The sequence below is a fragment of the Homalodisca vitripennis genome, chromosome X (genome assembly GCF_021130785.1).
Source record: "Homalodisca vitripennis isolate AUS2020 chromosome X, UT_GWSS_2.1, whole genome shotgun sequence".
Taxonomy (NCBI): Eukaryota; Metazoa; Arthropoda; class Insecta; order Hemiptera; family Cicadellidae; genus Homalodisca; species Homalodisca vitripennis.
Window position 1 is genome coordinate 55280029 of NC_060215.1, and position 15089 is coordinate 55295117.

General features: G+C 30.6%; 1 protein-coding gene across 1 annotated transcript in view; it reads right to left on the reverse strand.

Moving 5' to 3' along the window:
* LOC124369004 (F-actin-capping protein subunit alpha) overlaps window positions 1-11550 on the reverse strand; it is a 38793-nt gene extending 27243 nt beyond the window's left edge. Inside the window, exon 1 of the mRNA XM_046826610.1 lies at window positions 11406-11550. Coding sequence (XP_046682566.1) covers window positions 11406-11447 — 42 coding nt within the window. The 5' untranslated portion in view covers window positions 11448-11550. The remainder of the gene's footprint in view (window positions 1-11405) is intronic.
* Window positions 11551-15089: the final 3539 nt, after the last annotated feature.

A 15089-nucleotide genomic window follows, 5' to 3' on the forward strand; every position in this document is an offset into this window, starting at 1 on the left:
TAGTGACATTACTAAGCATGCTCCCAGTGAAAAATGAATTGTTACTAATGATGATTGTTACTACAAGTGATGAAACAACTGTAATAAATATTAATAGGTCTCCCTCACTGTTTGTTTGAAATTGACACATATATTATGTAAATCCTTCAAAGGTCAAATTTATTAATTTTAAGTTAAAAAAACAATCAAATCACTGATAACTGCGTGACTATAATTCTGGGTAATTATGAACTAGATAGTTAATGATAATAAATGTTTCGGTGTTCTTCTGAACTGGAAGGAACACATAAATTATACCTCCCTAATTATCAATCAGACTTTTCATAACAAAAATATATCCACACTAGAAAATAAACAACTTTCATTGTTATTATACTTTTCTCTATTCACACATTATATATTTAATCATACTACGAGGATTTCTCTCCAAAAGAAATTTACAAAGAATCATGCAAAAAAGCTTCCCGACTAAACAAACTTCTAATTGTTCCATCATTTACACGTTCCAAACCATTCTTTACAAAATTCAACAATGTGCTATTAGAATAAAACATCAGGCAAAATAATTATAGCACTCGCTATAGAAACACGTTTGGTGAACACTGTACGAAATTATAAGAAACTAAACCAAAGTATATAGGTAGGAAGTTCTTTGAAAACTCTCTCAGTCCCTGATAAACTTAGCCCATACAGCCAGTATTAAAACTAAACTTATAAAATGGCTGGTCAATCAGGTTTTATAGATAGCTTAAAAGAGCTACTGCTATCCTAAGGAGTGGTAGGTGCGGTCAAACAGCCTACGGATAGTGTAACGAATGAGTTTTAAAATTTATAACGTACATGCTTTTTATACACTTGCAGTAGTTTCTAAACTTGCATGACATGTATATAATAATTAATTTGTTTAGAGTGTGATATTGTGGCGACCAATATTACATTATATAAATTGATGATTAATTCAGAGAATATTCCATGATCCTCTACGAACCTCTTGAAGATAGTTTGGTATTATTGGTTTACTTTGTTTCTTAGTGGGAGGTCTTCAAAGTTTTAATTGTATGGGTATAATTAATAACTATCCTGGGGGCCATTCCATCCAAAATGAGCATTATCATCATGTTTTAAATATTTGCTTTACAACATAATTGTCATAAATGAAAAGTAAAAGTACATGTCTTTGTTGTGCTAAAAAAATATTAAATCACAAAATTTTTATCATCTCTTTTAATGTCTTCAAAGATTCATTGTAAAGATAAAGTATGAGAGATTTTCCATTCCAAGCAAATATTTTAACTAGTTAATAAACAACTAATCAATGTGTACTTTGGAAGAGAAATAGAATGGATGGCTCCCACACACTCTACATAGTTCACATGATGGCATGTTTGAATTCGTTTTCATTATTACATTTTTGCTTTGCAGCTTGTAACAATCATAACAAAAGAGGTATATTAGTTATTACTGTAACCTAACCAAATTTTGTATCAAACCTATTGGCAAAAGTGAGGATTTGAACATGCAATTTACCACCATTATATTATTTTAGGTATGAATTATTTCTTTTATTCTTATTTAGTATTACAGATGTTACAGACGTTACAAGTTTGATTATAACATAGCTTCCAGAATATTTTTAAAGCTAATATTATTCTTTAAGAAGAATGTATTTATAGCCAATTTAATCTAATGCATCAACATTGTTTTTATCTTTTTTATGTATTACTTTATTAAAAGTATTTAGTGGTTTCATATCCTGAAATGATTATAATCTTATCACTGCTACATTATTTTTAGACTGTAAAGCTCCTTCTTCTTTTTTCTCTTTCTCAAATCAATCAAGCAATCCTCCTGTGTATATATAAGTAAATTTTAAAATAAAATTAAGTTTGTGACTATTGTGTCGTCAGTAACATCTGTGCATATGTTTTTTACTTTTGTTCATATGAAGCAGTTCTACAAGACAGTGCTTTATATTTACTAAATTGTATAATTAAATAAAGGAATATGCCAGTTTTTGTTCCAGATAATTACCCAATTTAAAGACAAAATGAAGAAGCACAGAGAAAAAACCGAAGAGCACAACAGAAAAATGAGGCCAACCTGAAAAGGAAACTGTAAAGATATATATAGGAACAAAACTACAGCTTCCACAAATAACGGCTAAAAATAAAGATTTGAAATATGTAATCTTAAAGAAAACAAGACCTAGTGTTTGATCACATAGATAAAAAAATGTACTTGTGTTAACCAGTTTGTAACTCCAGATTTCTGACTGGGACTTACAAGTATACCCAGACATTTGCTAAAGCAGTGAACAAGGTTACAAATTTGCTTCTAGAAAGCCATGGTAAAAAAGCTGTAGTTAAACAAAATTGGCAGTGTCACATCAAAAAACATTAGATATATTTATGAGACAAAAAATTACCAAGAGGACCTAGTACCTTATTATTACAAATAAAATTTAAAAATTTAAGAATTTTACAGCAGGGATAGTGATGAACTTTATTCAAGATAGAAATTAAAGAATTAAAGTAACAGCGAACAAGTTTTGTATAGTTATTATAACATTTTGGAAATGTTGATTGAAACATGTTTAAATGTAAATTAAATTTCTAAAAAAACTTTATATTTTCTATTCTAGCATAAATCTTTTTTTTTATGAGTTTTCTTTGTTGTTTAAGAATGTAAAATTATTCATACATATACAAGTTTGGAACAAATTTTCATACAACAAAAACTGTAAGACTTTATATATGTTCCAAATAGTTTTAAAGGATCTAAATGTTTAGTACATGAAGAATATTTAAAATAAAATAAATTACTATTGTAGGCCTCAGTTTAGGAAAACCTGTTGAAATATGTAATACCCATACCAATACAATTTTTTATAAGAAATTTATTTAACTATGTAATAATAATTAATACCTTAAATTTTAGTATGTTACCTTAAGTACATCTAGTAAAATTAATAAGTTTTAATTATTTGGTCAGTTCACAGAATTTAGGCCATTCCATACACTCTGAAGAACCCTATGTCTATTTTGTAATACTGGTAACACAGGTTTTTAATGTATTTGTCTATTTTTAATTAAGTATAAAATCTAATTTCACTACAACAGTGGAGAAATTTAAGTTGGAATGTATCTTGGTGCACCAAAAAATCAAATTTATATTTTTTAATAATTTATTAAAGCTCTATAAGTTGCAGAAATGTAACACCCATAATTGTAGAATGGCCCCTGATAAAGCTTCCAACTATCTAACGCTCTAATGCGTGAGCTCGCCTGCCATGTTACTTAGTAAATAGTGTAAACTTATCGCTCATAAATTAATATGTATTACAATTCACAAACTACGAAATAAAATTAACGTTTGAATTCAATCTTTGTATACCAGAAGCTTGATAATTTAGAAGCAAATATTAAATACTACACTTTGCTTAGTAACTAAAAATTAATAATTCTTATGCAGATTTACTCACTTTAATTCATTATTACTTTAGAAGTAGGTGTAGCCAATACCTGGAGTGAATTTGATTACCTCATTGACTTATTTATTTTATTTATTCCATTTACAAGTTAACCAATACTCTATAAGTGAAAGCAGAGCAGAAAAAGCAAGAGCAAAATAGTGAAAAAGGACTTCATATGTACATAAACACTGGAGACATTTTTGAATGAATGGTGAATACAAATAAATAAATAAATAACGAAGATGTTTTATGCATTAGAAAGATTTCTAATTTTCTGAAGCCTTAACATTTAATAGGAAAATACTGTTACATTTCCTGCACCAGTTTTGGTATATTTAATTATACTAACACTAAGTCAGTAATTAGATATAAAGCTCTTGTATTTAATGTCAGACTTATTGTAGAGCCTTACTCTATTTTAAAATTTTTACATTAAGATTATGTACAGCTTTCTCATATGATAGGGATTCATTAAATGACGTCTTTGATTTCTTGTATTCTACTTTGATAATATTTAATTTGTAATAATAAGTTTGACCAAAGAGTTTATATATTTCTTAAAAATCGTGTCACGTATTTTTTCTTCTAAGCATCTAGCCTTTTTATCTCAAATAAATATTATTAAAGCTGCATACTTTGTTTATATTCAGTTCATTATCGGTTATGGCATTGTAGGCTACTCTGGGGAAACTGCAATAGACTAAAAGAAATATTATTACCCAAGAGAAAGCTGTTAGAGTAGTTAAGGAATTGAATCAATGCATTATCCTTATTAATTATTTATTAATCCTTATCATTTATTAATTTTATTTATTTACAAACCAAACTTATTAATTTATATATTTTCGACTTAACCTTATATGTTTGATAAAATTCATAAATTTAACATCTATTTTGATGTGCATAATTACAACACTAGGCATTGTAGTAAGGTTTAATATATCACAGATTAAGTAAATTCTTATCGACTCTCAGATCAAGAAGTTAATATATACCCAGGTTTGAAAGTTGAACACAAATTAACCAGTGAATCTGCAATAATGAGAGTTACATTACAAGTTAGCTTATCTATTTTCTGCTTTTAAATATATAAAGCAAATTCTTTGTTTGAAGGTTATTTTTGACGATGGTTATTCCTTCACATAAAGCAAAGAATTTACAAACAATAATTTCCAGTTTTTATGTTGATAACAACCAAAACGGGTACCAGTCTCTCCTGCAACTTTTAAATTCAAACCTTGTGATCGGATTAAGCTCAAACTTGTATACAAAATGGGGTACTTTCTGATTAAGCGGAGGCCACCAACATTAAAGGGATTTAGCAACTCTGGGTGGGCAGTTATACAATAAATACTAACGGTTAGGTTAGTTTAGTAAACCTAAATCGCCTAACCGCATCAATCGCAGCGTGCTTTGAATAGGTGGCCTCCGTTAAATTAGAAAGTACCCAAAATTAATAAAAATGTAATGTTTACGAGAATGTAGTTTTAGAATTTTACGAAAAAGAGTTGTTAAATTACCATCTTCACTTTTATTCCTCACTGGGCGGTTGAAAAAATTAGCATTGCTTACATTACGGAACTCTTAAAGTAATCATCATCTTATGTGTGTAATTTTGTTTATTACCATTTAAAACATTTAATTTTGTACACCGATTTAATCTGAGCAAAGTTTTGTTAATTTATTGCGGCAGGAAAACTTTTTGATAAATTTGGTACAGTTTTTCATTACATCTAATACCTTTACTTTGTAAACATAACTATAGCACTAATAATTAATGCAATTTCACAATCCGTTAAGCGAGTAGCTTTAGGCTTCTTGACTGATGTAAACACAACGAACAATACAGACAGAATGGGTGAAAAGGAGTCCAAAGATTTAATGTTAGTTAATATATGGTCCAAATATACCACAAAACTAAATGGAAGTATGACTTACCGCCGCTCCAATGTCAATCAATTGAAGTGTAATGTAGAAATGTGTAACGGAGTTATGCCAATGGAAATTTAAAAATTTTGACAACTATTAAGTTTAAAAAATGTTAACAAACAGCATGAGAGTTCATGATCTGTATTTATTTATTCTTTACTATTGGAATTGTGGAAAACTGTAATATCTGTATTGCTTTATTTTAGTTTATTACGTACATTGTAATTCATGAAAATGCTGCGAATGTGTAAATGTAATGATACTCGTATATGACCATCGAGAAGCATATTAGAATGTGCATTGTGTGAATTATCAATAAAAAACTTTCAGAGATACTCACTGAACTTTGGTTACTAATCACAATATTGGGAAACAATCATCTTTATTATGGGGTAACTTAATTTTGTAATCAGTTACAGTATACTACATTTCTTAAAATAGTAGGGCAGTACCTAAAGTTTGCATAATAACAGTGTTAAAAATTACAAATTAAAAATGTATTATTTTGTATTATTAATATTATAACAAATTATAATATTTATATTTATAAAGCTGAGGCAACTTCAAAATATTTGTGTACATTTAACATAGACGTGACTTTAACAGAACATTTTGAGAAATCGGAAATATTATAACTTAAGTTCCTCTTTAGCTTCATAAATATAATTATATAATAGTAGTTAGTAAAATTAAAAAAAAACAATGTTTTCGTGGTTAAATTGCATCACCATACAGTAAGTGCTTTCATTACCACCAGAAAGTTAAATATTTGCTCTTAATATTGCTGCAAACAAAATTGTGATGGCCTAAAGTGTCAGTTTTATAATACATCTTATACAACTTGTAGTGTCCCATTGTTATAAGTCCATTGCAAACTGTCTCAACACAAACAATGTGAACACGTTAACTACAATTTTTAAACCAAACTGTTTACAATTGAAATAAAATAATTTTTGGTAATATATTCTAAGACCTAAAATTGCTTTAAAATAGCATTTTGAGATGTATCTGATTTTTTGAAAATGAAGCATAACAGAAACTGATTATGAAACTGCCAGGTTTTACCTTTTAAAAAGCTACTTATATCTTTACCTTAGACTAGTTCATGTAGATTAGACCACACTCCTGAGATAAATGAACTATTTATGATGAACTTAATTAATGATATCAACCAAAGTACAGGATGTCTAAAAAAAATTAAATAGCCAATAAGTCAAAAATGTCTGGTGAACTTTTATTGATTTGGGTTAAGTTTAGCCATAATCCACAATTTTATACTTTTTTAAAAAACATTATAATTTAAAGTATTGTCTCATGGTTTGCATAAAACTTAATAGATGACTTGTCAAATCATATATCTAAAATATTCCAAATATTATTTAATTTTATCAAAGTTCTAAATAGCGGCCATTTAAATATAAATAGTTTAAAGTCAAATTCTAAGAAAACTAAAAATGTTAAGAAAAAATAGGAAGAGATGTAAAAGTTAGTAATTTTAATGAAAAATATAATGATACCTGGTTTTATAATGGGATGAGAGACACAGGAGCTACATTTATTTACCTGCAACACTGATGTAACTCTATTGTTTCTCATCCTATATTAAAAAATGAGGTATCATTATAATCTTCAGAACCATAAAAATCACTTATATTTACCTTTCTTTTTATTTTCATCTAAATTAATTAGTTTTCTTGGAATTTGACTTTAACATATTCAAACAACCACCATGCGATTAGATGGGAGAAGTATTGGAAAAGTTAGATATATATTAAGACATCTGTCAAATCCAAAAACTTTTGAGAAATTCTTGAAACAATATTTTTTTAAATACTAAAAACGGCAGCTTATGGCTAAACAAAACCAAATTCTAAGCTGACTGTGCTTTCAACTTATTTTCCCCTGTAGAATGCGGTTGTGAATAGCCAGTTAGGCACTTTTGTGACACACTGTATATTCCACATTATGAAGGCTATTAATCTGCTACATATATTGAAAAGTCTTATCTTATTTCAAGTAAGACATTAGCTTATTCCTGGAGAGGTCCCCTGGACCTCCTTATTTCAGAATCCAGATTCAACACCCCACAAAAAAAATTCCTGGATCTACAACTGTGTACTACTTGTGCTGTTGTCAACTTTGACCTTACACTGTAAGATTTTACACCAGAAGAAAAAATAGACATCTGATTCCAATCATTAGAACATAGTTTTCTATTGTTGTAATATAAAATTATGAATTTGAAAAAATTCAGTTAGCCTTTCAAATCATCCATAGTCCCAAATAAACTTTAACCTTCACATGCTGAGTTTTCAACTGTGCTGTAATAACCTACTGCCTGGTTTATTTGAATATCTATGTAACATAATCACTGACTTTCGTTGGAGGCAATAATAAATTCAATAAACAAATTTAAAAAAACATTTTAGAAATATATGACATAATATGGGTAATCTATTTACTTAACATTGTGATTTGAAATATTCTAATGAAGAAATATAACGTTCCTACATACTAAAAGTACATTATACACACTATTTATAACAAAGTCCAATCTTTTTAATTATTGTTTTTAAATAATTAGTAGTCGGTGAAGCAAGGCTCCCCACACATAGTTTCTGCACAGTCAGCGCACATGTTGCGTGTTTCTCGCCCACCATGATCAACTTCAGCGATACCTTAATTTATCAAACTGCTATCAGAATCACCTGACTCATCAGATCTTGGTTGATAATTAAATCCGCATCTGATTGGCATCGTCCACAAGAAATTCCTCTGCAAATTACCTAACTTTAAACGATTTATTCAGCCAAATCTAAAAATGATTAAGTTTCCTTGTCATCATTACAATTGCCATAGCAACTGAAGGGCAAACAAAACAAAATATTAAAACTTGGGTACTTTGGTATTAAACTGACATCCCTATTTAGCAAAAGAAAATGTTCTAAATACAAAGACAAACAGTAATTACTGTATAAACTTAAATTTCTGAGCTTGAATTTACGTACTACTTCAAAGGATGTTTTCCTTTTTCTACCAGAAGTGCGGGATGGCGTCACTGAAGCCCGTCCTAATGACAGGTGCATTTTTCATCAGTACTTTCCAAGTTCAGATCACTTAACATTAAAAAACACTTATACAAGACAGGAAAACAATGAAAAACAATGCACCGTCAAGACACTATTGTAGCACTGTACTATAATTGACCGCTTGACTTTGACTAAGCATTGGGGAAGGGAGGGTTTTGCGATAAGACAGTTCCTGATATTTATCGACTAAAGATTACTCTACTGTACTCGTTTTAAGCAGATGAATCAAAATTTCACAAGGTGTTTACTGTCAGGGTGTGGTTGGTAATTAGCTGATATAAGTACCAAACCTTGCAGTAACAACTTGAAATACACACTTGAAAATTACAAAACATAAAAATTTAATGTGTTCTTTCCTATGATTCCTTAGTTCGCCGTCTAAGTTTAGTAGTAACCAAACAGAACTAATGTAGAGTTGATGTAGTTCGAAAAAAAAAACACTACTAGAACCCAATATGCCCAATGTGTATCATATAACAGCTGTTAGGCATTGTGTAACCAGACAAGTATTTCGAAACATATTAACACCAGCAGCTAAAGGGTTAAACAAAGAGCAAAATTATGTTCCACAAATGTTTTGGGTATATTTAGACAACAAGTATAAAAATACTTCTAGGCCTACTTGATCTTCGCAAAATTGTTTGTTAATTATTTTAATTTAATCAATTGTATTATAATTACAGAATGCCTTGAGAAAATATATGACAAACACAAATCACATTTAGTAGTAACAATTAGAGAAAGTAGATCAACAGCTACTACAGCAATAGGTTCTATACAATCCATTATATATTTTACAGACGTTATTGGGGTTTTTTATAAACATGACTAAAGCATTTTATTGGCTGAGTGTTTGCGAGCATAGAGTTAACAAAGGGGACTGAAAGTTTTCATTTCTGTTTGTCTGTCTCTTTGTCCGCATATCTCAAAAATAAACAGAGCTATAGGCTTGAAATTTTGAATGAAGTTTCATTTATGTATTAGTAACACTGAGTTTGATGATGAGGCATGTCACACCATGGGATTTAGCTGATCTTTAGCAAATGTTTTCACATTGGTCATATGTGTAACCATGATAACAACAAGTAAATAGCAGAATAAATAAATTAGTAAACAAGTGTAATAGGCAAGAGGATGTTTCCCGACATTAGTCATCGTTCAGTGAAACAAAAAATCAGAAACACTACGTTTCGAGATCTGCAATCTGATCTCTTCTTCAGGTAAATAACTAACCTAACACATAATTACAAACTAGGCTAAAATAAACAAATCATACCAGAGCGTTCTGACACGCCTAAGTCAGGAATCACAACCACCATGTTGTGTGTCAACTTCACTACTCTAAAACATGAACTTAATACAAAACTAAACACAACACTAATTATTAAAACTGAACTACAGAATACAGGTCACAATACATCTGCATTTCTCGAGCAATCACCTACAACTGACCAAAGGCCAATAGCAAATGGCTATCGGTCAAAACATTGTGTGGCAAGATATTTTGATAAACATCATCTGCAGATTTTTAATTATTTTTCACAAAACTACATAGATAAAAAGAAGTTCTATGGTGGTGAATGTCCAACCTTGAAATTTCACAAGCAGCCTGTTTGTTATACACGACATGTGGTGACACACTCCTACCTTGTAGAATTCCACATGAAATATTATTGTACAAATTACAAAATATAGATTTTAAAGCCAGATATTTTGATTGACTTACTTTAAGTTATATCTTACCAATAGAACATTTCTAGAAATCAGACATCTCATTGATTGTAATAATTTTACATGTAAAAGTTCCGTAACTTTTCTCCAAAAATATAAGGTCACCAAGGGATTTATTTTTAGTTTATCTGACAGGATTTACGTTTATCACAGAATAGCCCAATAAAATGTGCCTGAAGCCTAGATGACAAAACCTAAAAAGTCTCGAAAATGCTTAAATAACTGATTAATTATCTGTTACTAGTGTAAATAATGTTTACATAATATTAACCTGCTCACTAACTCTTTAAAGACTAAGTTTATTACTTTCTCAACATTAAAAAAAATGATGTGGCATTTTTACAGATGAGAGCATGTTAAAAATGATAATTGTAACAGTATTTTTGTGCTATTTATGCACTTAGGAGGATGGATAAAATATCTACTACTAAAATGCTAAAATCTTTGTATTGTGCATTCGCAGCATCTCATATCTTTTATGGGCTGTGTTTGTATAGGTGGACATCGGTTAACATTTGAAATAGAATTTTAAAAAATAAACAAATATATTTTTTATATACATATGAAGGTCTCTATATAGATTCTGCATTAGGTCTGATATTTTTTGTGTACTTAGCAATTCATACAGAATGATAATTTTTGTTACAAAATAATCATTACTTAATATGTGATATGATATGCTCTTAATTTTATACATAATGTACTATCAAGTTCAAAGAATTTGCCAACTGACCTAAATTCGGCTTTAGTTACACATTTGCTTGTGTTTTTAATGAAATCATTATATACCCTATTTACATAGCTATTAAATCTGACCAAACAATTAGAAAAACAGCCTTCTTTTATTAAAGTGGGCAAGTGGGGCTTGTGATGAGAGGTTATATTATAAAAATACTCAAATAATCCCACCACCAGCTCTAGAATAGTTTGTAAACCTTGTTTAAGGGCAAATCTGGTTAACAGAATATGATATACAGATAAAGTGACTTAAATATTTAACATATACAAATAAATGTATTTCATGGGGAAAATTCATCATGGGCGATGACACATAAACAGTTCAGGTAACGATGATTCACACTGGACTAAGTAGCCTCAGCTACTAATGATAAATTTTGAAATACTATTGAACGTTTAAAGTTTTTGAAGAATTAGAATATGTTATCGCTAAATAATTTATCTACCTTTTCTTGATCTGATATCAACTCGTCTCCATCCGCCGCCATGGTTTCCTACTTACTCTCTTCTTTAGGCCTATTCTATAACCAACGAAACGAAATTATTAGTCATTTGCTCATAGACCAGAGATGAGATGAATCGGAATATCTATCGAAAACAGCAATCGACTCTACTATCGGTATTTTTCATCCAAAGGCCAAAGAAACTTCTGATATAATCAAGGAATGAGCCAAAATTAACTTTTGTGTTGTATAGTAGTTGCTAAAAACCATACAGTTATCTACACTAACATACTGAAATCAATAAAATACTTTATAACTTAAAAATGAACCATCCTTATATATGCATTCTTCATATACATTCCGCATTCACGAATAATGAAATCGGAGAGGGTTGTCAAGATATAATCTACCCAGTACTTTAATGCAGCACACTTCAAACCAGATAAAAAAAGATTCACTGAGAATAAGCTTATACTTTTTATAAGAAGCTGAGTATATTATAAATAATGTGCATGAGTAAATAAACGACTGTACATAACTTTGTTGTCAAGTTAAAGGTACCATAATACAGAATTCCGTTACTCGCTAAAACAATATAATTATTTTCATAAGACTATATACTGAATTTAGTTGAATACATTACAATATATTTAAATTTTAGTTTGTATATGACACCGTGTACATGAAGTACGCACTGTGCGTTCTAGTATATTATTTAAATTACTTCAGAATCTACTCTTTTAAATGTGATTCAGATCAAACAGAATCAAAAGTTATATTTAAAAAAATAAGGTAGGTATTTGTATAAAGGCATAAAGGTGTGCAGCAAAAATTATATAAACTTAGCAAGGGTATTAATATTTACTTTAAAATCACAAAATTAACACGCTTTTTATTATGGACTTTACGCATATTCCATAGATGAATCAAAAGAATTTCTATCTTGACCGGCTGTCTAATGTGCGACAAAAAAATTCCACATCTCAGAAACTGTGTCTCAGCTGTACCTTGATAGATATAACTATGTGGTCCTCACTGACAATAATGCTGTCAGTAGACCGACGAAGCCGATAACAATAACAATGCAACAAGTGTAACAATAATAATAACAGTACCAATCAAAAACAATCAGTCATAAATGTTGCCAATCCAAGACCCAATTACAGCATTTAGGCACCTAGAATGTTAGAGAACAGGGGGACAGATCTCAGGATTAGATCCCATTAACGTGGAGGAGTAGCTACGGTATTTATAGCTATTCAGTAGGTAAGTGTGACTCGGATGCCCAATGTCGGAGAGACGCTTCAGTTTTATGTTAGCTGAAGTTTTAAGTTTATCTTTTGTATGAGATATTTAGAAATCAAGTGTGATTTTGGCAACTTGTTAAGGGAGAACAAGTAAGACACTTTTCTGATCTTGATTAGCCACAACCCATAGAACTCCTCAAAACCAATATCGGGACATTTAAGTAGTTGACACAGAACATTGAAAGATTGAACACAGAAAACACTTCTAAGTACATCCCCTATATTATGGGACAAGTCTGCGCTGGATGGACTGCATTCCTTCAGTGTGCCCGAGTTGGTAGCGCGACCAACCAACTGAAGCGTACTCAGGCACCTAAAGAACTCGCAATGTCTTGTAAAGAAGAATCGCCAAACCAGGACCAAGGCCATGCCGAGCAGTGAGGAAATAGAGCCCAAAGGTGCGAAGAGCCTTGAAGGATATGTAGTCAACATTCATGACAAAAACCAGTGGTATACTCATAACAACACACGTCTTAAGTAAACCGGGATCTTAATATTGGAACACAGCCGAGAGCTTAATTAACTAATATCATATTGACCCTCCTACAAAACTTCACAGACATGGTTTTGTTGGAGTTCGCTGTCATATTATTGGAAGAGAAACGTTCCAAAATACTCTGCAGAGGCTGTTGTATGGTATCAACTACATTCCCCATGAACACTTGTCCAAACAGTATTATGTCATCAGCGAGTAGCAGGAAGTAAAAACTGATGTCATTGTTTTTCATTGATAAATATACTGAAAAGAAGAGGACCCGGATGAGAGATTAGATGGACGTGAGAAGTACTAATGAGTGGTAACTAGAATATCAAAAATAAAGTGCGATTGTCCATAAACCAAAGAAACAACTGATAATGGACAACTCAGATGAATTCCATATTCCTCAAGCTTGATGAGGAGAAGAAGAAAACTAATCTTGTTAAACGTCGTGATAAAATCGCTATATACGCCGACTAGAAATTCTTTCTAAATGAAGCTGTTTGCCTCATTTGTAGTTTAAGGAGGAGGGATAGCTGCATAGAGATTTTTCTATGAGAAGCTTCTTTACCATCTCTCTTCATATTGTTATATAAGTATGTATACTCTAAGAAACATTTAATATTTTCCGCTAAGATATCATAATTATTCTGCTCGTCATAAATCAAGTAGTCGTTGTTCCGCAACACTAACCAGTAAATTTCAAAAGTCAATTAAGTATTTAGGCCCGAAAATATTTGATAACGTACCTGCAGCAGTTGAGGATTGTACAAGTGAACATTCTTTAAAAATTAATTTTCAACAAAATGTTTTTATTTGCTAAAAGAGTTTTTGAGCATTGCCTAATAGGACTCGCAATTGTATTTATTTTAGGTTATATTTATATCTCACTTGGACTGGCTAGAAATTTAATGCTTTAATTGTTACATTAGAAGAAGAAAATAAAGTGTGACGTGTCCCAAGTTGTGAATCTACTTGAATAAAGAACAAATCATGAAAAATTCTCAAACACTTTTCCCAACGTAGACTGAATGATAATAGGGTGATACTTCGTAACATCTTCAACATTTCGTAAATTGCAGACTGTTACAGCGAACCCCCTTCATTATAGATTTAGAATGAGTCGAGCTAAGGTCGAATAACGTAATATTTTATTTGATTCTAACAATAGTGTTTGTATAAGTAGATGTTGTAATTACTGTTTGTTTTGTACGATCATAAAAATTAAACGTTAACCAAAAGATATATTTTATTTATTGCTTAAATCAACTTACTGTTATTTTTGTATTGTACGCAGTATGACTCGTTTTTAATAATAGCACATTTATTAATAGCGTAATTCGATAATAGGCTAAGAATGGTCAATGTAAGATGCGAGAATTTTGACGTGTTTTGTAACAAACTAAAGAAATCTGAAGACGATGGTCTAATATGTTACGTTAACAAAGCCGTTAATACTAATATTGTAGCAAAGTTATTCTTCACGGTACTAAACATAGAAGTCAGCAGAGGGCAGTTCTCGGTACTTGCATTGTATTGTAGTCCATCAGTTAACCGGGTTCTTGAAATCTGTAGCAGTAACCTTAAAGTTCATTTTACGGGCTGGCCAAAATATGTGCCTCTCTGGTTGATTATGGATATTAATTCTTGTATTTTGTCAAATAACAGAATGCTGCTAGCAGAAAATGCTTGGACGTTCTGTACGGGACAAACTTTGTATCCTGTCTGGCTGGATAAACCGACTCGCGTCACTGCTCACAATTAATGGTCGTTATATTAACCGTGTATTTGTAAGTTTAACAAATGTTCAAAATATTGCCAAACTACAGATAATTTTATTACGGTTGTAGAATATGGTAATTACCTAAAACTGTAGCACCTCAAAAGCATTAAATTTAGTTG